The sequence below is a fragment of the Macrotis lagotis genome, chromosome 2, assembly GCF_037893015.1.
Source record: "Macrotis lagotis isolate mMagLag1 chromosome 2, bilby.v1.9.chrom.fasta, whole genome shotgun sequence".
Lineage (NCBI taxonomy): Eukaryota > Metazoa > Chordata > Mammalia > Peramelemorphia > Peramelidae > Macrotis > Macrotis lagotis.
In genome coordinates, this window is record NC_133659.1 from 319,825,238 (window position 1) to 319,847,236 (window position 21,999).

The following is a 21,999-nucleotide window of genomic DNA, read 5'->3' on the forward strand; positions in this document are numbered from 1 at the left end:
CTTGGCGACTGCAGAAATAGAAAATGGCAGAGTCAGGATTTGAATTTGGAAACCAAACTTTTCTACAGCCTTTTGTGTCAAGGCCATTTTAGTCCCAGTTGTAGAATCCTGCTTTCTATTCCTGAGAGGCTCTCTGGCAGTTAATGTAACAGCGAGATGAGTACAGTCCCACCAAACACTAAAACTGATTGTCCTCTGTTCTTCATTTTTACACAAAAAGCTTGTTTTATTTAAAGATTTTGTTGATGCCTTTTTTCCATCATATGCGTTTCTGGATCTCCCTTCTGATATTGCCTCTACCCCCACAGACCTCTGTTTTAACAAAGAAAGACAGCTGAGCATGTGACTGGGTGTGGTCCTCACATGGCTCAGGTTCTTGGAGTTAACACCTTTCACACGAGCCTCCCTTAGACTGGTGCAAGAGAGGCCTGAGCTGCTCCCGAAGACTTGCAGCCTCGCTTTTTTGGGGAGCCACTAGAATGGGGATTTTACTGGGTTTGTTTCTGCCTTTTAGTGACAGTGAGGAAATAAAGAAGAGCCAGTAGGTTTACCTGGTGACTGCAGGGATGTGAACAGGGGTTGTGAGGAAAGGTTGCACGTCTGGTGCAGCCCCCAGCATCGGTAACGCACCACTGAGTTCAAGCACATGTCCATCCTTTCTGTCTGTTTTGAAGGCTTTTGTCTTGGCCACCTTTTATTTCTTACTTCCCAACATATATGCCTATCTGACTCATAAAAATATAAATAAAAGGCATTCCCCTCAAAACTGAACCGCCCATCGCAGAATCTATAGTCTCTGGGGTACCTTCCACCCCAGAGTCCTCCACTGCTGCAGGGGGCCGGAAACTGGATGTTCTTTCTACACAGCATTTTAATACTTTCTATATTCTGTCCTGATGCTTGAATATTTTCTTCTGTGTTTGCTTATATCCCTTTGCATCTGTAAATATTAATGTCCCCCCTGCTTTTCTGTATGTTTCATTTTTTCCTCTCTATTCATTATGGATAAACAGCTTTCATCAGAATTGTACTTGGTGGGGTGGGGAAGTGGTCATTATTTGGGTATTTGCTGGAGAGGGTGAAAAGAGAACAAGTCAGTAAATCTTTAAACAATGTAAAAAAAACCACCCCATCACAGAGAAGATGCCACCTTACTTTCACGGCTCCCTTTACTCTTTCTAAGCAAGTCACTTCAACTTCTGACCTCTGTCCTCACCTGTTGAAACGAATGGGTTGGCTGGGTGGTTCTGGGGACCAACTTGCCTAACTCCAAGTCTATGCCCCTGGGACCTCTCCTATTGTATGTGTCTATCTAATCAGGGTGTCCCCAAAGTCTCAGGGCTGCTCCAGGCTACTGAAGGACACTTGTAGTCCTCCCCCCTTTGACTAGACAGCAGTTGTGTCTGTCTAAACCTCTGGGGAAGGAGCCCTTAGGGTCGGGTCCTGCTTCTGATGCTTTCTTTCTCTGACCTTGAAGTACTTCACCTGTGAGGTCCTCAGTTTTCTTACCTTGTAATTTTTTTGGGGGGGGGGTTGGGCCAAATGGTTCCTTGGGGCCCTTCTGGGGGGGGGGTTGACATGGCAGTTTTCTCATCAGAGCAGAGAAAGTCCTTGGTCAGTACACATCATGACCAATGTCCTTGACTTGGTGACGCCCTTCTCCTTTCTATTTTAAAGGTATATTCATTCCCTTGGTCTCTTTGTCCTGCAGACTCCGTACAAGACAGAAGAAGACCAAGACCTCCGGTGGAGAGTCTGAGTTGCTATCAGTGTTGGGTCACGTCTTATCCCTCATCCAGTCACCACCCAGCGCAGAGGCCATTTCTCTTTCCTGCTCTTGGGCGGCGCTTGTGGTGCTGCCTCACCTTCGGTAAGTGATGCACCTCAGATGCACCTCTAGTGAGTTAGAGGAGTACCAGGGGTCAGGGACTGGGTGCCTCCCAAGAGCCACCTTTCTCACCGGGACAGTCTCATTTCAGTGGAATCACAGGTCTTTCAGACTTTCCCTTCTCAGGAAAAATTTCATTCATTAAATGTGGCGACTTTAGCTTCCTTACATCAGCCTTATGTGCTAGGTGAGATAGCCCGAATCTTGCCCTCAAGGAGCTTGCCTTCCATTGTCCAAGAGCTGCTAGATGAACAGACCATTGGAAGCTGATGAGGTTTTTTTCTTCCCCTCCCTTCTCCTGCTCAGACCCATTGAGAGAGAGAGCATTGTACCTCTGGTCACAGGCTTCATCAACTCCTCCTTGGCGTCCCTGGAGGATGGCACTGTTGGGAAAGGTGCGTAGTTCCTAATGTACCTCTGTGGTTGCATCCAAAACACCCCAGGGGAGTAATGACTTCACTGTTGGCCCTGTCTGTGTGTCTGTCTGTGTCTGTCTGTATGTCTGTATGTATGTGTATGTGTGTCTTTGTGTCTGTCTGTATGTGTCTGACTGTGTCTATGTATCTGTGTGTCTGTGTCCGTGTCCATGTCCAGGTCTGTCTCTTTCTCTGCCCATGTGAAGGTGGTCAACCCCCCCCCCAATGGTATTTGAAGCATGAATTAGAGGAATCTATCCCAAGGTCTATGAATTTGTAGGAATTTAGAAAAACAAAAAGAATGCTTTGCTTGGGACCACCGTTTGAGGCAGGAAGGGGTCCATTATTCTCTGTTCCAGGAACTGGCCTCCCCAGAGTACTCTGGCTCCACTCAACCCCATCCTCCCTTGTTGCAACGATAGTAACAGCCCCAATACCTCAGGTCAACAGAGCCCTGGACCTGGGAGCACATTTACTGCCTCCACCACCCTGGGAGGCAGGTGCTGCCAAGAGGGTCAGGTTCCCCTGGTCTTCATTTCAGTCTCAGTCTTTGTCTCCCCCCCACCCCCCCAATAAAGGATGTTTGTCTTTATGAGGTTCATCACGTGTCTCTTCCTTCTCTTGTTCTCTAGCTATTTCATCTTGAAATAGTTTTAAGTATCTATTGTTTGTCAGGTGTTCCATTGTTAAAAATTCCCAGAGTACTTTTTCCCCCCAGATCTGAGGATGAAGAACATGTGTTCACTCCACTGGTTCTGACCTCTGTTTCTGACCTGCTGTCACAGGGAAACTGTTTGTCCTGTGCCAGGCCGTCAGTGCGCTGCTGAGTCTTGAAGAGTCTGCTGATGTTCTCCAACTGCTTCCTGCAGAGCGAGTGAAGAAACTGTTGGAGTGAGTATGCGCGGCAGAATGGGGACCTCTGAACAGATCCCACCCCCTCTTATCCCACTGGTGACACCCCCATTCTGTGGAGGAGGAACCTGAGGCACATCGAGGTGATTGGGATGAGACTCAGTATCTTCTGATGGTTTTTGGAGAAAGGGGGGCTCCCCGATGGTCCCCTTCGGTGCCTTCGGGTCCCTGCTTACCTTTAAAAGGGAGGCTTCTCTCTGTCTCTCTTTCCTATTAAGTCTAATTTTAATATATTATTTTTCCCCCCCCAACTATGTGTAAATAATCAATTTTAACATTTTTTCTAATTTTGAGTGTCAAATTCTCTCCTTCACACACACACATTGAAAGGTAAGTGACATAGGTTATAGTCATGCAGAACCCATTTTCATGTAAGTCATTCTGTGAAAGAAAACAGACCCCAGACCCCACAGGGAATGCTTTCCCATCACATCCCTTCTGCACAAGCATCATTTTATGTTTGGTCTTTGTATCCTAGTGTCCTGTATACAGTTGACATTTAATAAATGCTCCTTGAATTGTGTGTACTGGGACAGTACAGAAGGAAGGTGCGGCAGAATCTTATCTGAGGTCTTCCTGGCTCTGTAACCTTGGCCTCAGTTTCCTCATCTGTAACATTTCAAGCTCCTTTTGGTGCCAGTCTGCTGTGAATTCCAACTTCCCCCATTTTATTGTTTTTAGTTGTTGGACTTGTGTTTGGAGAAAGGAACATAGAGTCATGTTCGTGACTTCTTTTTGGGGTGGGTGGAAGCCTTCCTTGGAAGGGAAAGAGCTCATCCTTAGTTTGGCCTAGGGGTCTTGGGGAAGCTCAGCCTTGCCTGCCTGAGCAGAGAGTTTGTATATGATGAGGATTTTTTTTCCTCAAGAGCTGAGTGTGCCTCCCTTGGGCACAGGTTATTCTTAGGACAAAAGCCATGTGCACATCGGGGGACTCGCGGGGTGCTGAAACCTCCATTTTTTATTTTTGGGAAACAAGTGAGAATGGCCCTGGGGGCCTTGGGACTTCTCACCAGGGTCCCACAACCAGAATGTATTTGAGGCAGGATCTGAACCTGGACCATCCAATCTGCTACTTGACCCTCAGGGATCAACAAGTATAATTTTTTTACAAATATGTTAATTTTATTTAAAGACATCCCTATAATACAGCACAATATTTCGTGCATTAGTTTGTCCCTGTCTAAGAAAAATGCACTTGCCAGGGTATAGTAAGTTAAAGAAAAGGTCTTCAATTAGTATATTGGGTTTTCCCTTGTATATCTTTCAAATGCCTTTCATAGACTAGCAAGAGATTCAGTCAGCATCCAAGGTGTCTTTTTTTATAGTTTTACTTTATATCAACATTCATTTGAGTTCTAAATTCTTTCTCTCCAGTCTTTCCTCTACTCATTGAGAAAGCAGGCAATGTGATCTCAAATATACATGAGAAGTCATACAAAATATATTTCCATATTGCCAAAAATGTTAAAAATCAAGAAAAGTAAAGTTAAATTTATGCTTTGATCTGCATTCAAACTTCATCAATTCTCTTTTGAAATGGACAGATAGTATTTTTCATCATGAGTCCTTTGGGATTTGTTTGGATCATTATATTGCTGAGAATAGCAAAGTCATTCACAGTCGATCTTTGTGTAATATTGTGTACAATGTTGAGGTCTGTTTCCTTTGCTTTGCCTCATTCATTTAAGTCTTCTCAGGTTTTCCTGAAATCCTCCTGCTGTTCATTTCTTCTTCCACAATAGTATTCCATCACAATCATATATCACAACTTGTTCAGCCATGTATTCTCCTAGTTTCCAGTTCTTTGCCACCACAAAAAAGCACCTATAAATGTTTTTGTACATGTGAGTCCTTTTCCCTTTCCTCTGATCTCTTTGGAATAAAGACCTACTCGTATAGCTGGGTCAAAGTTTTCTATTCCTTTAATTGTAGTTCCAGATTGTTCCTCAAAGTGGTTGGACTTTCTCAACTCGACCAGCAGCACGTTGATGTTCCTGTTTTTTGGGGGGGGGGGAGTACACTTTAAATGGGTCTGTTTGACTTGGTGGAAATGATGCTGAGCATGGTGGGAGGGATGAGGCCTAGGATTTGTTACTTCCTTGCTGTGCAACATGGAGCAAGTCTGTCACTTCTCTAGTTTTTAATTTCTTCACTACCTCTAAGTGGAATGGAAACTCCTTGATGAACCTTCCTGTCATATGATAAGACAGACCCAGGTGACCCTAAAGGTTTCCTTCCAGCTCAGGTACAAGGATTCTGGTTTTATGTTTCAAAGCAAAAACCTTCATCTGATGACTGTTCGAGTTTCTACATTTCTGTCTCCATTGATCATCATCATTGTGCTTTGATGGGAAGGTGCTGAAGATCAATGTCTTGTTTCAGGACATTCCCAGAGGAGCCTTCCATCCTGCTGCTGGCCGACCTCTATTACCAGCGACTGTCCTTGTTTGGCTGTAAAGAACCTCTAGCCGAGGAGACTTTAATGAGCTTATATGACAGCCTGTGTGCAAACATCTCAACTGGTGTGTCCAAGGTACCTTTCTGTTGCTGCATTTCTTCATTCTGGATTTGTATTGCTTTGTTTATACAGTGCATTTGGAGAGCTCGTGAGCCTTTGGTCTGAAGGAACCCTTCCTCCAGAAGTGCATCCCTAAGAGCACTTCTTTCATGATAGAGATTCTTTCATGACCGCCTCCATGTGGCTGTGAAGCTGTCAGCTAGCCTTGGGGACTTAGGGCACCCATTGGGATTTATGTTTTGGTCTAGCTGTGGGATCTTTAATAGAGTTGGTTCTGGCAATACTAGTTAGCATTTCTATGGAGTGCTTCATGGGCGGGATCTCATTTGATCCTCAGACACAGTGAGGAGGAGGAGAAGGAGGAGGATGCTGTCATTATCCCCATTTTTACAGTTGTGAAAACAGCCTTAGAGAAGTCAAGAAACTAGCCCAGGCTCACCCAACTAGTATGGGTCTGAGGTCAGATTTGAACTTGGGTCTTCTTAGACTTTTTTTTTCCAAGGTAGTGGGGTTAAGTGACTTGCCCAATGTAACACTGCTGGGTAATTATTAAATGTCTGAGGTCGGATTTGAACTCAGGTCCTCCTGACTTCAGACCCAGTGTTTTATCCACTGCACCCCCTGATACCATTGATGCTGACCCTCCACCTCTAAGCCTTAATCATTCAGTTCATTTGAACAAGGATTGACTAGGAGGTGTGGTGGCCTCATGGAAAGAATGTTCAGCTTGGGGCCAGGAAGGCCTGAGAGAAGTTGGTGTCTCTACTTTCTGCTCTGTGATGTCAAGGACCATGTCTCCCTCTTGAGGATGACCCCAAAGCCCTGCCACCTGGTCTAGGGCTTTATATGTGAGTGGGATTTCCTAAATCATGGCTGTAGAAAGTCAAGATAGACAAGCTGGGGCTGCAGGGTGGGCTTGATGTGGAATGGAAGTGATCAAATTAGTATTTTCAAGCCCTCCCCCCACACACACACTTGGTGCTGACTTTGCCAGACTGTCCACAAGAAGCTTCTGTTCTGTTTGCCTGAACTGCCTGAAGTCAGAGCTCAGGGCCAGGGCTGACCTTGGGGGGTTTTCTTTTCTTCTTTTGACCAGATTCGACTCCTGACCATAAGAATCCTAAACCACTTTAAGGTGCATCTTCCAGAGGCGATGGAGGTATTGTAGCATCTTCACTTGGCGATTTCAGTGAAAGGGTTGGATGGCCCTCCTAATGTAGCCTTGGTATTAGAGTCTGAGTCCCAGGTTCTGATGACCTGGTGTTCTTGGAGAATCATTTGTCCGAGTCTGAGTTTACTTCTCTCTCTGAGATGAAGGAGTAGGCCAGCTCTAAATCCTGTCACTAATGGGAATAATGACAATTAACTCTTTTCCCTTTTTTGTGCTCATTTAAATTGAAATGCTTATGTTTTAAATATAAAATGCCTTGGGAGGGCCCAGTGTCAATATTACTTTCAGAATATTTAAAAGATTTTTATTTCTATCTCTGATTTTTACGTTACTCTGACTTTTCTGATGCTGCTTTTTAACATTTAAAATCAATTTGTTTATGCTTAGGATGATGGGATAGGGGAACACCAGTCCATCTTTGCTACATTGCTACAAGCCGAACTTGTCCCAGCCACTGTGAATGATTATCGAGAAAAGCTTCTTCATTTGAGAAAATTGAGACACGACTTAGTCCAGGCATCCATTCCTAAAGGATCTTTACAGGAGGTAAAGACAGTGTCTGTGGTGTCAGTCTGTCCCAGGGTAAACTTGCCAACCTGGGACTGTCCTGGAAACAGAAGTTTTAACTTGCCTCCATGGGCCTGAAGCATCTGGAAGAACTTGGAATCCCTGGGGCTTGTGGCCCCACCAACACTTCCCACCCCTCTGACCCTCTCACCCGCTTTCTTCCCAGTGCTTAGCCTGGAGACTCAGGCCAGCTGCCCTTGTGTCTGTTGTTTTCCCAAGTTCACTCCTCCTCTAATGGTGGGTTCCCTGTGCAGGGAGCGAGCCTAGCCTCTCCCCAGAACACCAGCCCTAACAAGGTTCCTTCTAACTGGACCAGCCTGGCCTGTTGTCTCCAGCCTGTAGGCTCAGGAGCTTGTGTGCCTTCTGGCTGCAGGGTGAGAATGGAGGCTGCAGAAACTGCATAGTCACACAGGGATATACCCACACCAGAAAAATTAATCGGGTCTTTGGAAAGATGGGAGTAGATCTGAAAGTCCCATTGCTGCTTGTTCGCTCTTCTTTGGAGTATTAGCTAATTCAGGAAATTTTTTTTTTTAGTTAGCCTTTTTTTTATATTTTTGCAGGGCACTGGGGTTAAGTGACTTGCTCAAGTCCACACAGCTAGGTAATTATTAAGTGTCTGAGGCTGGATTTGAAGTCAGGTCCTCCTGACTCCAGGGCTGCTGCTCTATCCACTGCGCCACCAGGATGCCCCAGATTAACTTTTTATCCATGTCTGTTTTCTACATTGCCTAAATTTTCTATATTATCTGCCCCCTCCCCTCTTTTGTCTGCCAGAGACCTTTTTTTTTTTTTTTTACCAAGGCAGTGGGGTTAAATAACTTGCCCAAGGCCACACAGCTAGGTAATAATATTAAGTGTCTGGGGCTGGATTTGAGCTCAGATCCTCCCGACTCCAGGGCTGGTGCTCTATCCGCTACTCCAGCTAGCTTCCCTGACCTATCCTTTTTAATAATTAAAAAATAGTTTAGTAAAACCAAACAACACATCAAAAAAAGTCTGACCCTGTGAAGTATGGCAACTCTGAGGTCCCCACCTCTGCCAGGAATTAGAGAGGCATCCTCTCAGATTCCTTCTTTGGCACCATGATGGTTTGTGCTGATTTTGCACTATTCAGTTTTGATTGCTTTCTTGGTTTTTTTGTTTGCATTATTGTAGCTGCATTTGTTGTTTTCCTGGCATCACTTTGCATCAGTTCATGCAAGTCTTCCTGTGCTTCTTTGTCCTCTCATTCATGGGCTTTTATGACTTAGGAAGGCTCCATCACATTCACATGCCAGCTCTGGTCCAGTCATTCCTCAGTAGATGGACTTCTTTCTACCTTGTGTCCAGGTCTTTGCTGCTATCACAAGTACTGCTGACCATATGTTAGTGGCTTTGGGGCCTGTTTTTAAATGTAGCACAATCATTGGTATACCATGGGGACCTCAGGTTTCCTCCACCTTGGACCTAGTGGAATAGATGTATTGGCAGCACCCAGCCAAAAGGCAGTGCTTGCAGGGGGTGCGGGATCATAGCTTTCTTTGAACTGACCTCGTTTTCCAAAATTGTCAGCCTTGTGATTTGTAATGAGTAGTAATGAACCCCATGTCCTACCTGGGCTGGTCCTCAGACAACAGACATACTAGGCTCACCATCCTGGGACCCAGCCTGGACTTCCCGGTATGGAGCAGCCTTTCTGGGACTGGTGTTCTGTGGGTGTCATCTGGGGCCACTGGGAGGGATAAACTCTTAGCCATGGCGTGGGGAGAAGTCCCTGCTGTTAGGCAGATGGGGCTGAGCTGGTGAAGAGGCAGAGATCAGAGAGCAAGGCCATGTTTGAGGAGAGTCTTTCTTCCTTTAAGATTGCTCTCAAGTACCAACTCTGCTCCAAGCCTTTCCAGGCTTCCAGTTTCTCGTGTTCTCCCTCCTTCTCTCCTTAGCTTGTGTTAAACCATCCTGCTTTTCACCATGCACTTACTCTGTACGTTCAGCTAGGGAACTCCCTGGCACCTCTTCCCAGTGGATTGGATGCTCCTCAGGTATAGGATCGGCCACTTTCTTTTTGGATGTGCTCTCAGTGCTTGGCCATAGATGGGAGACCCTTATGGCCTGATTGAGTACAATCCTAGAGAAGGGCAGAAGGGAGGGGATGGTATCTGGGACTGGCAGGGTTGATTAGGTAATATGTGTTAAGGACTTCCTACCTGCCAGACCTTGGTGGGGATAGGGGTGCTGGGGCAAACAGCTCCTATCCTTCCTCCTGGAAGGACAAGAGGAGAGCAGGTGAAGCAAATGACCAAGAGATGTGGCTTGTTAAGCCAGTCATTCTTTCCTTCCTCAGTCTCCAGACCAAGTCAGGATTTATGGGGAGATACTACCTGTACCTGGCCCATTATTACTATAGGTATTCCTTGGGGAGCCAGAAAGCTTAACTCCTAGTTTGGGGAAGCCCTAAAACCAGACTAATGTTGGCTGCATTTTTCCAGGCTCTTTAATTTCCAGGCTTCATTCTCTTTGTTTGATCACCCAGACTTTTACATTTGGGTGAATCTGCTTATCTGGCATGAGGCAGCCTTTGTATCCAAATGGAAGCCTTGGATTGGAGCTGCTGATGGTCAGTCATCACATTCGTGTCTAACTTTTTGTGACAGCTCATTTTTCAGATGCAGAACTGAGGCAAATGGGGTGAGGTGACTTGTTTGGGGTAGTAAGTGTCTGAAGTCAGATTTGAACTCAGATCATCTAGATCATCTATCCACTGTTCCACCTAGCTGCCTCCCCTTTAAAAATGTTTAATATTTTTTCCTAATTATATTTAAAAACAATTTAATCCTTCATTTTATATAATTTTTAGTTCCAAATTCTGTTCCACCCTTTATTGACAAGGTAAGAGATTAAACATATTGCAATCATGCAAAACATTTTTCCATATTAGTTGTGTTGTGAGAAAACACAGACCAAAGGAAAAATAGAGTTGAAAAAAATCTGCTTCGATCTGCATACAGATTTTGTCAGTTCTTTCTCTGGAATCATAGAGCATTTTTATCCTAAGTCCTTTCTTACATCTTTGTATTCTGTGACTCTAGTTACCTCTTGAAGAGTCCTCATTAATTCTTTAATAAAAATTCCTATGTAAGCACATCTCTTTATCATCTGTCTTTAGCTGTCTGTCTCTCTGCTGTCTGTGCTTACATGGATAGATGTGCTTACATAGACAGTCTCTTTATCTTTGTTATCTGTCCATCTGTATATCTTTGTTTTTCTATCTCATCTTTTTGTCTGTCTCTCTTCTCCATTGTAATGAACAGAGAGCTGGGATCAGTCAGGAAGGCTTGGACTTGAACCTGGTCCCTATCCCTGGTGTTGAACCATGGGCCTGGTGCCCACTGAATGTTTGGGCAGTTACTTCTCTGTGGACCAGGCTGTCTCTTCTGGAAGGTTCCTTTACTTCCAGTCTGCATTTTGAACATTGATCAGCTCCCAGGGCTTGACCTTTCTCAGACAGTCTTTAGTTACTTTTTGGAATTCTGACCAGTCTGACATTTTGTAGTCTAGCGTCTTTATTTTCAAAATCCATCATAACCCTGTAGCATCTCATACACTAGTTTTTCTTCGTGAAAGAAAATCTAACACATTAACTTTAAAGCTTAATTTTCTAAACTTTAGGTGTGAAATTCAGCAATATCAAAATTTAACATACAAGACAAAGAGAAATATGGAAATTTAAACATTTCATTTTCATATATCTTCTGGATTTCTTCTCTGTCCACCCTGGCATCCATTTAGCCCTCCCTTCTGTTTGTTCATAGGTCCCACTCCGTTATCTGCTAGGCATGCTATACATTAACTTCAGCGTTCTCTGGGATCCTGTTATTGAACTTATCACGTAAGTTTGGGACACACAGGGGAATAATTAGCAGGATATGGCTCTGAAAAGTAGGGGAATGGCAAGAATGATGGGTTTCTTTGTGAGGTAGTATCAAGACTGCGCTGCTGGTACTTTGGGTCTGAAACTGAAATAAAAGGATGAAGATATAATCTGCTCAGTTGTTAGCTTGGACCTGGGAGAACTGGTGAGAGCATGGAAGGGATGATGCATATAACTGAGTTTCCCAGCTGTAGGCATGCTATTCATTTGGAGCGGACACCTGTGACAGAGCCAGGGCAATGCCCATCTTTAGTCACAAGAACCTGCCAAGTCTTGGGGACAATTTTGGCACCTTTTTAAGGAAGAACTAAACCTAGTTTGGCAACAGGCCAGAGAGGAATGATTTTTATTTATGAACCTAGGGGAGAAATGCTCACCAGGGTTAAAAGCTATTAGGTTATTTTATTGCTGTTTGTTCTTCATTCTCAAATTGGGCCATGATATCAGGGAGGTGATATGATGACTTGCAAGTGATTAGATTTAATGAGAAGGTATGCAAAGTCATTAGCCTCACTTTCTCCTCTGGAGTCATGTGGGTACAGTGGCCAGATAGGGATCCAGAACTACAGGGGATCAGAACTGGAGATGCTCCCCCCCCAGGTTTCTATTTTTAAGAAATAGCTAACTGATCTTTTGTCCTCTGGATGTGGGGCAACTTCTTTCTCACTATCATCTGCCCAATTGTAGTTCCAATTAATAGTCCTTTTCTTGCAACTGGCCTTTCAACTCTTGTATTGATCCCTGTCTAACATTATTGTTCTGTTTTTAGTTCCCATGCCAATGAAATGGAAAACAAAGCATTCTGGAAAGTCTATTATGAACATTTAGAGAGAGCTGCTACACGTGCTGGTATGTAATGTAATTTTGGGTTGTCAACTTCCAAAGTTTTTAGTTGTCATGTTCATTTACTTGTGAATTTAGATGATAGTTTTTATTCTCTCTGGACTTTTGTTTACTTTTTATGATTGGTTTTCTTTTAGTATCATAGAAGTTAATTCATGATCACACAAAAGCTACATAGGATCTTAGGATCATAGAGTGAATGCTGAAAAGCATTGATCCTGGCTAGATTCAGAATTATTTTCCAGAACAGTTGAACCCATTCTCAGCTCTTCCAAGAAAGCACTAGTGTGCCTGCCTTTCCACAGTGTCTTCATTATGTACTATTTTTACATTCTGTCTTGCTGATCAGGGTGAGAGAGATAACTTCAGGAATGTTTTTTCTTTTGACTTTTTTCTTATTGTTAGTTATTTGGGTCATTTTTTTTATAACATTGGTAGCAGTTTGTAATTCTTTTGAAAATTTTATATCCTTTGCTTGTTGTTGGGGAATGGCTTTTGGAATTACATTTGGGTTCGGATGGGTTTGGTTTAGTGTAACAGCACTCTCTAGTCCATGAGAGGTAGCCATGGTCTAGTAGCTGGGCACACAGTCTGGATTCAGGGTTTGCCTCTGACCCATCCTGCCATGTGTTCCCCTGGTGAGTCCCTGAAGCTTAAGTGCCCCTGGCAACTTTGCCAGGCTCAAGGTGCTGAACAGTTGCTCATCTCCAGGGGTGGATGGAGTTGTTCATAGGAGATTCCTTCTGCCAATGAAAAGTAGATCAGGTCCAACAAAATAAAGACATGCTACTCAAGTGAAAAACGGACATAGCAGCTGAGGCTGTCAGTTGTGTCCTGTGTTGTTGTGTCCAAACAGCATTTGCCCTATTAGTGTTTATTATTTAAAAAGAAAAAGAGTCTTCACAATGTCATCTCACTGATATTTCTTGGGACTATTTTCTTTTTCTCCCTCAGAGAAGGAACTACAGATCAATGCTAGAGAGAAACATCTTCGAAATAAAGGTGGTGAGAAGACCGAGATGGGAGATGTGGGTGCCCTTTTTCAGGAACAAATGGAAAAAAGAACAGATTGTCGAGAAAGGTTGGACCACACCAACTTTCGCTTTTTGCTCTGGAAGGCTCTGGCGAAATTCCCAGAGAGGGTTGAGCCCCGGTCCCGGGAACTATCTCCTCTTTTCCTGAGGTTTATCAGGTATGTGATTCCCCCTCCTGGGATCTTGTCCTAGATTTGTCTGAGGGAAAAATGAAGTTCATGGATGTTATTGAAATCATTGGGTGGGGTGGAAAGCTTGGTGCTAGCTAACTCTTGTATGTAGTGGTCAAGTTTTGGAAACCAGAGGTCTGGCAGGGCCCAGAACCCGATAAAATGCGGTTGAGGAATGTTTGTCACAATAAATACAGAAAATCAAAGATAAGGTTAAGTTATGGTTTTCTAAGTCAATAAGAATCTTTGTGTGGGATTCTCTATAAAATCCTTTAGTGATCCTTTGCTTATGGATCAATGTCCACCATTTCTATTTGAGTTTGACACCACTATGTAGACTTGTTTCTAAGAAATGAGTTTAGACTCTGTAGCCTTTCAGATAGGTCCCTACCAAACTCTGCAGCTCACCTTTGAATGTGTTCAATGACCATGTCCTGCTTTTCTCTAAAGGGTGATTGGAGAATTGGCACACAAACTGTACCTGAAAGTGCTACCTCTTAAGCCAATAATAATGTCTAGCGATGATCATTGTGGCCTATGGAAGGGTCCTGTTGCTCGTGTTTCATCATTTGCTGTTTTGCTAATCCATCTTCTGCCCAGGGTGGTGACTCTCCTTCAGAATGTAGCTCCCAAACCTTTTTACTTACTCCCAGGGAAGAGCCTTTTTCCCCGTCTCATTCAAGAGTCTTCCTGCTTCTTTTGTGTCTCTCATACTGGCTCTGAGGAGTAGTTTGTAGGAGATACTGGTTGCCCTCTCAACATCATCTTCAGGAGAGGAGTGATGGCTTCTGGATGGCTTTTAAATTCCTTTATTGCCCATTGTGGTGCTTGTGGCCAGTGATTAAGCTAAATCCTTCTGGAATCTCATCATCTTTAGGTCTATTGAACCTCTCTCTGTCTGTCTGTCTCTACACACACACACACACACACACACACACACTCCTTGTAAAGTCCCTCTGTACAAAAGGAAAGAACATCTTTAGGAGATATCTGTGTTAGAATGGGCTCCTGAGGTCATCTGTGCTGGTCAGAACCTCAGTCCCTGGCATGACTCTTGAACTGCCTTTGGAAGGGGCCTAGGCCCATTTCCCTTTGAAGCTAGAAGGTCCTTCAGAGTCCCTTGTTTTACTTCCTTTTCTCAGCTGGCTAAATTGAGGCTGATCACAGAACCAGGATTCCCACCCCAGCTCCTTGTGCCACAGATCCTGGGCATCCTCTGCTTTTGGACAGAGTGAACTCTGTCCATTCAGCTTCAGCCAGGCAAACGGCAGAGGTAGGGCCATGTTGCCCCGTCCAGGGAACCCAGATGCAGGTCACTTTGTTCCTGGTGTTAATTCAGTCAATGCCACATTTATCAAGTGTCTTCTGGGTCTGGGGCAGGGGGCAGTCCTATGCGGGACCCTGGGGATACAAAGATAGCATTTAAACATTCATTCACTGAAGAGAGAGTAAAGCAAAAGGAACCCTGAGCCAGACAAGTGCACTTACAATTGGGAAGACAGCATGAAAAATACCTACAATAATGGTAACAATCAGCATCTATAGCAGTGCTTTATAAATGTGTTCTTTTTTTGATCTTCACAACTCTGGAAAGGAGCTGCTCTGATTATCCCTATTCCTCAGAAGTTTAGTGACTTGGCCAGGATCACAGCTTGTAATTGGCTGAGGCTGGAATTTGAACTCATATCTTCCCAGTTCCAGGTCTGGGTGCACTGTGGTGCTCCCTAGCTGCCATGAAGCAGGTTGACACCTGCACCACTCACTCACGTAAAAGCCTGTCTGAGGAGATCCCTAGTGAGGCAGCCCTTCAGACTGCTGGCCCGTCGCCTTTGATAGGGGTTGGCTTGGTTTCCAGCAAAGGCAGGGAGGCGAAGCTGAGGTGGTGGCCGGACTTGGGTCCTTCAGCCCATAGTCCTGCTCTTCTAATATTACCCTTCCTGTGAAGGCTCCCTCCGTGGGTGATCCTCAGCCCAGACTTGAAGAATTCAGAACTGGTGCTGGAAAGTGGGGAAGGCCTGGGTTAACTGGCCCTGTAATGTGCCAGTACAACCCCAGGCAAGAAGAGGTGGTGGAAGGAGCATGGGGTCTCAGAGCTGGAGCTCCAAGGGCTCCTACATGGTCCTGGAGAGACTTTGGACGAACACTGCTCCTCTGTGCTTGGTCAGGAGGGTCCCCCCCCCCCCCCAATAGCTTTATTTATTAGCAGGTTTTGACCAGAGCTAGAGTGGCCATGTCCCTTCTCCAGTTGCTTCACCCAATCCCCAAGGTACAAACACAGACAACTCAGCCGAGATGTGTGAGAGAAACTTGAGTTTGCTTGAGTCCTGAGATGACTGTGGATGTGTACCTGCTTCATCTCTGAGGAGCAGCCCCTCCAATAGTAACATTTGCTCGTGGCTCTGCCCCTTGGACCATCTCAGCTCTGCAGACCCTCTGTGGGAAACACCACCCTGAGCAGTCCTGGACTTGTCATTGCAACAGAGAAGTCATACCTTTGTCTTTTGTTTTTTCTCCCCTTCTCCCCAGCAATGAGTATTATCCAGCAGATCATCAAGTGGCCCCAACCCAGGATCTCCTGAAGAAAGGTGGTGCAACCCCTGAAGAGGAAAGAGAGGAGGGGACTCCTGGTGAGGGCGATGACGGTGCTGCGGATGGAGAAGATCTGGCTGATGAGACTTTGGTGCTTGGTTTCCAAAAGAAGAAGACCCGGAGAGCTGCAGCCAAGTAAGTTTTTCATGGGCCCCTTGACTTACAGCCAGAAGGGACCCCAGAGGCCACCATGCCGCAGGGAGGAGCAAAGATGGCCTCCAGGTTCTTGCAGGGCCTTCTTGTCTCATTCCAGCTGTTTCCCCATGAACTCTCTACAACTTCCAGTTGCTTATGAATTTATTTCTGATAAATAAGCCATTGAAAATCAAGATCATGGTAGTAGCTTGCCCTTATATGGCACTTTTAGTTTTAAAAAGAACCTTAAGAAGCGGGTGCTGTGATGATCCCCATTTTACAGATTAGGAAACTAGAACTGAGAAAGGTGGGGGCAGCGTTCCTAGTGCCAGCTAATAAGTGTCTTATCTTGATATCACCCAGTCACCTCTAGGATTAAATCATATAGGATGTTAAAGGAAATTATTAACTGAACATTTTAATAAATTTATTTTATTAATCATTTTTTTCTCAATTATATATAAGCAAAGGTTTTTAACATTCGTTCTTTAAAATTCTGAGTTCTGAATTCTCTCCTCCCCCTTCCCTGAGAAGGGAGGCAACTTGATCTAGGTTATACATGTGCAATTTTGCAAAAGTTTCCAGTTTAGCCATGTTAAAGAAGAAAATGCAGATCCAAAATAGTCAAGAAAGTATAGAAGTATGCTTCTGTCTGCTTTCAGGCTCCATTGGTTCTTTTCTTTGTAGATAGATGGCACTTTTCCTCAGGGGTCCTTCAGAATTATTTTGGATTGTTGTGTTGCTAAGAATAGCTTAATCTTGGGGTGGCTAGGTGGCCCAGTGGATAAAGCACCAGCCCTGGAGTCAGGAGTACCTGGGTTCAAATCTGGTCTCAGACACTTAATAATTACCTATGTGGCCTTGGGCAAACCACTTAACTTCATTGCCTTGCAAAAGCAAAAAAAAAAAAAAAAAAGAATAGTTTAACCTTTCCCAGTTGGGCACTGTTCAGTATTCCTGGTACTGTGTTCAACATTTTCCTAATTCTGCTCACTTCATTCACTCTGCATAGATAAAAAGCTATTTCGAGCATTTAAATACCTATTTACTGGTCAAAAGCTGGACAAAATACATTATTCAAAGTTTTCAAGACTGCCAGCTGTATTTTCCCTTGGAGCATGATTTGTGCTAGAGAAATCTCCTTTCAAATTAAGGATTTTGATGCTCAGGAGGGAAGGGTGTAAGGATTTAAAACAACTTTAGAAATGTGATCTCACTCAAAAGAAATTCTCATTCAACCTCCTGCTTGCCTGGTGAACAAAGAGTTGAATTCCTACAGAAGGGGTCCGCCCATTCTCGCCACCCTCATCTCCATCACCTGCAAGAAAGGAGAACTGCACCGCCTTCTCATCTAATCAGAAAAAAGAGGGTGGCCAAATGAGAAGGGCAGTCACACATTTGGAGGGTTGAAAGAGAGATTTGGTCATGTTGATAATTCTTAAGGTTTTTCACATTCTTCATACTAAAAAAAATTTTTTAAAGACCCCCTTCTTGAACATGAGTCCCCCCCTAGCCTTATTGCCCAGTAGTCACCCTTGAAGACCTCCAGCAAAGGGGAAGCTTTGGTTTCCTGGAGTGGCCCCATTACACCTTTTCCTGTGTGCTGTCCTTGGTTCTGTAGTCTGGACCAAGTGGGAAGCATGGAACCCTCCCTTTCTGCCTTTCTATGTGGAAGCTCTTGGAGCTGCTGCTTTCTCCCTTCTGGGGTTTTTCCATCCCTGGCTCCTCTGACCAGCCCTCAAGGTGGGTGCTCTGCCAGGGTCTAGAAGGCTGGGCCTCACCGGGGTGCTGGCTCAGAATCCCGGAAGCAAACCGAGGGGTGGGAGACAATTGGTCAGGGTTGGTGGCATTTCATGTGGAAAGAGACCCACTTATTGGTGAGAGTTACTGCTGAGCTTGGGCTGTTGGGTCTCATTGTCTCAGAAAGCCCCATTGTGAATCCTGATTGTGAGACTTTTGAGGAAGTAGTGCTCATATTTTTTTCCCCTTGTTTTGTTTAGGCAATTACTTGCTCACCTGCAAGTTTTCTCTAAATTTTCAAACCCCCGATCCTTATATCTGGAGTCACAATTATATGAACTCTATATGCAGGTAAGTAAAATGAGTCATTGGCTTTCATAGGGGTCTAGATTTGAAATAGTTAGAGAGAGTGAGAGGCAGAGGCCATTGAGTCCATTTCTGAGGAAACTGAGACCTGGCTAGTAAGTTTTGGGGAGGGATTTGAGCAGGGCGCTTCCTGCTTCCAGGTCACTGTCCTCTTCTCCCCTTTTCCCTTGGGCTGTGAGCTTGTTTGCATCCTGCCCTTTCGTTCCCATAGCCCAAGAGTAAGCATAGTCATTACAAATCATGACTGAAGTGTCATTGGTGCTTAATCTTAGCCTTGGAAAGGACTTCTGAGGTACCTTGAATTTCCTCTGTGACATCCTCCAGAAAGGCTCCTCCTCCTCCTCTGGTGTAGAAATGTCAGTCAGATATTAAGGTAGGAATAGTAGCTGGCATTTACATTGTGTCTGCCTCACAAGGCAGGCAGTGCCTTCTACTTCCAGATGCCTCTGACCTTAAGACATTCATCCCCTGAGTTGTCATTAACCCCTCCTTCCCTGCAAGAGAAGAAACCTGCTTGGTCCTTCTTTCACATAATAGACCCTTCAGTGATTAAAGAGCATTTTTGTATTCATTAAATTCATTGAATTGGTTCTGTCTTACAGAATAACAGTCCATTATATTCACATACCACATAATATGTGTAGCCATTCACTGCTCAAGGGGCATTGACTTGTCCCCAGCTCTCTGTTACTACAAAATTATGTGTACATGGGCCCTTTATCTTTTGTCATTGTCAAGATATTTCAGATCCTTTTTATGTCAACTGATTTTTTTACCTCTTCTTCCCATTGTAAATTCCCTATGTGTGTATTTTATATGTCTTTATCCAAGTTATCAAAAAAAATGTAGAAGAGAACAGGACTGAAGATAGAGCTTGTGTTTTGCCACCGGGTACCTCCTCTTTGGTTGAGATTTCCCTATTAATCAGTAGTCTTGGCATATTTTTTTTCCATTAGTTAAAACATCTGGTCTTAATGAGACGGCATTAATGAAACCTGGAGTCAGGAAGACCCAAGTTCCAATCTTGCCTCAGATACTTACTTGCTCTTTGACTCTGCTTGGGCAATTCCCCTAAACCCTTCTCATATATAATTTCCCTCAGGTCATCATCAGGATCAAACCAGATGATATTTGTAAAGACTCATTCATATGCTGTTACTGTTATAATTTGACTCCCATTGCTATATCTTTTTCCTATGGATTTTAGAGATTGTGGAAGGATTTGCTAAAATCCACAATTGTTAATTCTAAGTTTATTGGTCTAGTCCTCATGAAAGAAAATACAGTGAGTCTGACATGACTTGTTCTTAGTGAACCTATCCTGGCTCCTAGTGATCACCTTTTCCTTCTTAGGGCCCACAAAACCACCCATGTAGTAGTCTACCATTGTAATTATATATTTTAATCCTCTTGAGAGTGTTTATTTTGAAAGCATTGTTTTGGACCTATAAATGAAGCATAGCTGACTTGAGCATTAAATTATGAATTAATTTGCATATCAGAATTTTGTACTTTGATATAATGATTGATTAAAGAATCATAATCAATCATATGATGGGCCACAGAGGGAGAAAGATGAGGCCAATTTATTGATGAAAGTAAAATTTCTAGAATTGTTTAAAGGGAGTTTGATGAATTAATATGGTAAGGAATTCCCATTTAGGGGAAGATTTTCAAGCCCTTTCAAAAAAAGTATCAGAAGACTCATTTAATATTTTATGTCAGCAGAGTAATAAGTACTGGATACTCTTATAAAACTGCAAAGGAAATTGTGTTTTTCTATGTAGATCCTTAATAGGGTGAACTTTATACATATCATTAGAATTTACTTCATGTCTACTTAAAATGGGGAGCATGAGCCATATTTGCAAAGTCAGAATTCATTATGCCTAATTATAGCATGGCTTTTGCTTCAGTAGCCATTACTACAAAGTCAAGGATTTTCTGCATATAAAGTTAGGAAGTTGGATCAGAAACGACTTGTAAGTGTGTGACAATATGAATTTTGTGTTTTATTTCAATAATGTTTCCCTCCTCCCTTTTCCTTCTCCTTACCTCCCCTCCCCCCTCCACAATCCTTTCTGGCAGACAGAAGTGAGGTAGGAAACAGCTTTGGAAAAAATAAACATTTCTGTATGTAGCGATTTGTATGGGCAGGCGATATAGGTACTTTCAGGCTCCAGGAGATGCTCTGAGATAGTTACTTCTGGAGGTGTTTTTTTATGAGGGAAGGGAGTTTCTTATCTTCAGTTTCCCCAGAGGATAAAATTCTAGATCCTGGTAAGGTGGGAGGGGATGTGTTTTAAATAAGTGACTTTTGCCTTTTTTGATTATTTTGTAATATTTTTATCCATAGTTATTGTTGCATCCTGAACAAGATGTGCAAAAAATAGTCCTGGAGTGCATCATGACCTATAAGCACCCCCACATTCTGCCATACAAGTAAGTGGAGGTATTGTGGGAGAGGAGCATACTGTTGTTCACCTTCTGTGTAGGAGAGATCATTTTTATTTTCAGAATAGGAAAACATTTTTTTATTTAAAATAGAAGGGAAATTTGGCTTTCAAGATGGAGGTGGAAACTAGAAATGAACCTCAATATTATAAGAATTCTTTTTTAAAAAAATTCTTCATGAACAATAGAGTTGCAAAGAAGGTAAGTTATTTTAGAAATGTGTAGAGAAGATTGTATCACCTTTTCTATGCACATATTAAAATGGAAATGAATGCCTGATAAAGTAATGTTAAAACTTAGTGAATTAATTTTAAAAATCAACTAGAAAGATTTGGGTGCAAGTTTTCATCTGATAGCTAATGCTGTGCGACCTTCACTGTGTCAATAGCCTTTTGGTTTCCCAGGAAATTTTTTTTGCTTTTTTTTCTTTTTTTTTCTTTTTTTTTTAGGTTTTGCAAGGCGATGGGGTTAAATGGCTTGCCCAAGGCCACACAGCTAGGTAATTATTAAGTGTCTGAGGCCGGATTTGAACTCAGGTACTCCTTACTCCAAGGCCAGTGCTCTATCCACTGCGCCACCTAGCCACCCCCAGGAAATGTTTTTTTAAAAGAGATTTTTAGGTGATTTTTATTTTTTTTTTTAAAGATCACCTCTGCCTTTTTCTACTCAACAAAGCCATCTCTTAATAAATATTTTTCAAAGGAGGCTAGGGAGTGGTATTTCAGGAAAAGCTCTCCTTCACTTCTACAGAGAAGGGAGGCTGATGCCTTTTTCTATTCTTTGGGACCAACCCTATTCATTATAATGTTTCAGAGTTGCATTTTGTGGGTTTTTTGTCAGTGGATAGTTACTGTGGAGCCATTTCCACAGGCTGCGCCGCGCTCAGCAGGGCAGTTAGTTGCAGAGCTGGTCTTCATTCCCACACTATGAAATCACAGGTCTAGAGGGGAAAAAATATTTGAAGAGAAGTAATCCTCTTTATTAAAGAGTAGCTGCTGTTTCCTTCAGGGTTTTTTCCCCTTTCACAGTGAGGAGATATTGGTTGTGTTTTTATTTAGAGTCTGTTCACCTATCTTTATAAACAAGTGAACAAACAGGGTGTGTGACTAAGCACAGAGGCACCAAGACCCAACAAGTAGACGTGCTTGGATTTCTTGGGGAAACTGTGTTAGAACATAAAGATTATTGTTGGTTACTAAACACCTTATTTGCCTCTCCAGAATTCCTCTTCTGATAACTTGTCTTGGTTTAATGTTTATTATTACTAATTTGACTCTTCCCTTGTG

General features: G+C 43.3%; 1 protein-coding gene across 1 annotated transcript in view; it reads left to right on the plus strand.

Moving 5' to 3' along the window:
- Positions 1 to 21,999, plus strand: part of UTP20 (UTP20 small subunit processome component) — a 96,609-nt gene that overhangs the window by 20,935 nt on the left and 53,675 nt on the right. Inside the window, exons 13-24 of the mRNA XM_074226688.1 lie at positions 1,712 to 1,870; positions 2,195 to 2,283; positions 3,090 to 3,195; positions 5,599 to 5,749; positions 6,831 to 6,893; positions 7,293 to 7,451; positions 11,264 to 11,340; positions 12,152 to 12,231; positions 13,180 to 13,417; positions 15,956 to 16,153; positions 18,154 to 18,244; positions 20,616 to 20,701. Coding sequence (XP_074082789.1) covers positions 1,712 to 1,870; positions 2,195 to 2,283; positions 3,090 to 3,195; positions 5,599 to 5,749; positions 6,831 to 6,893; positions 7,293 to 7,451; positions 11,264 to 11,340; positions 12,152 to 12,231; positions 13,180 to 13,417; positions 15,956 to 16,153; positions 18,154 to 18,244; positions 20,616 to 20,701 — 1,497 coding nt within the window. The remainder of the gene's footprint in view (positions 1 to 1,711; positions 1,871 to 2,194; positions 2,284 to 3,089; positions 3,196 to 5,598; positions 5,750 to 6,830; positions 6,894 to 7,292; positions 7,452 to 11,263; positions 11,341 to 12,151; positions 12,232 to 13,179; positions 13,418 to 15,955; positions 16,154 to 18,153; positions 18,245 to 20,615; positions 20,702 to 21,999) is intronic.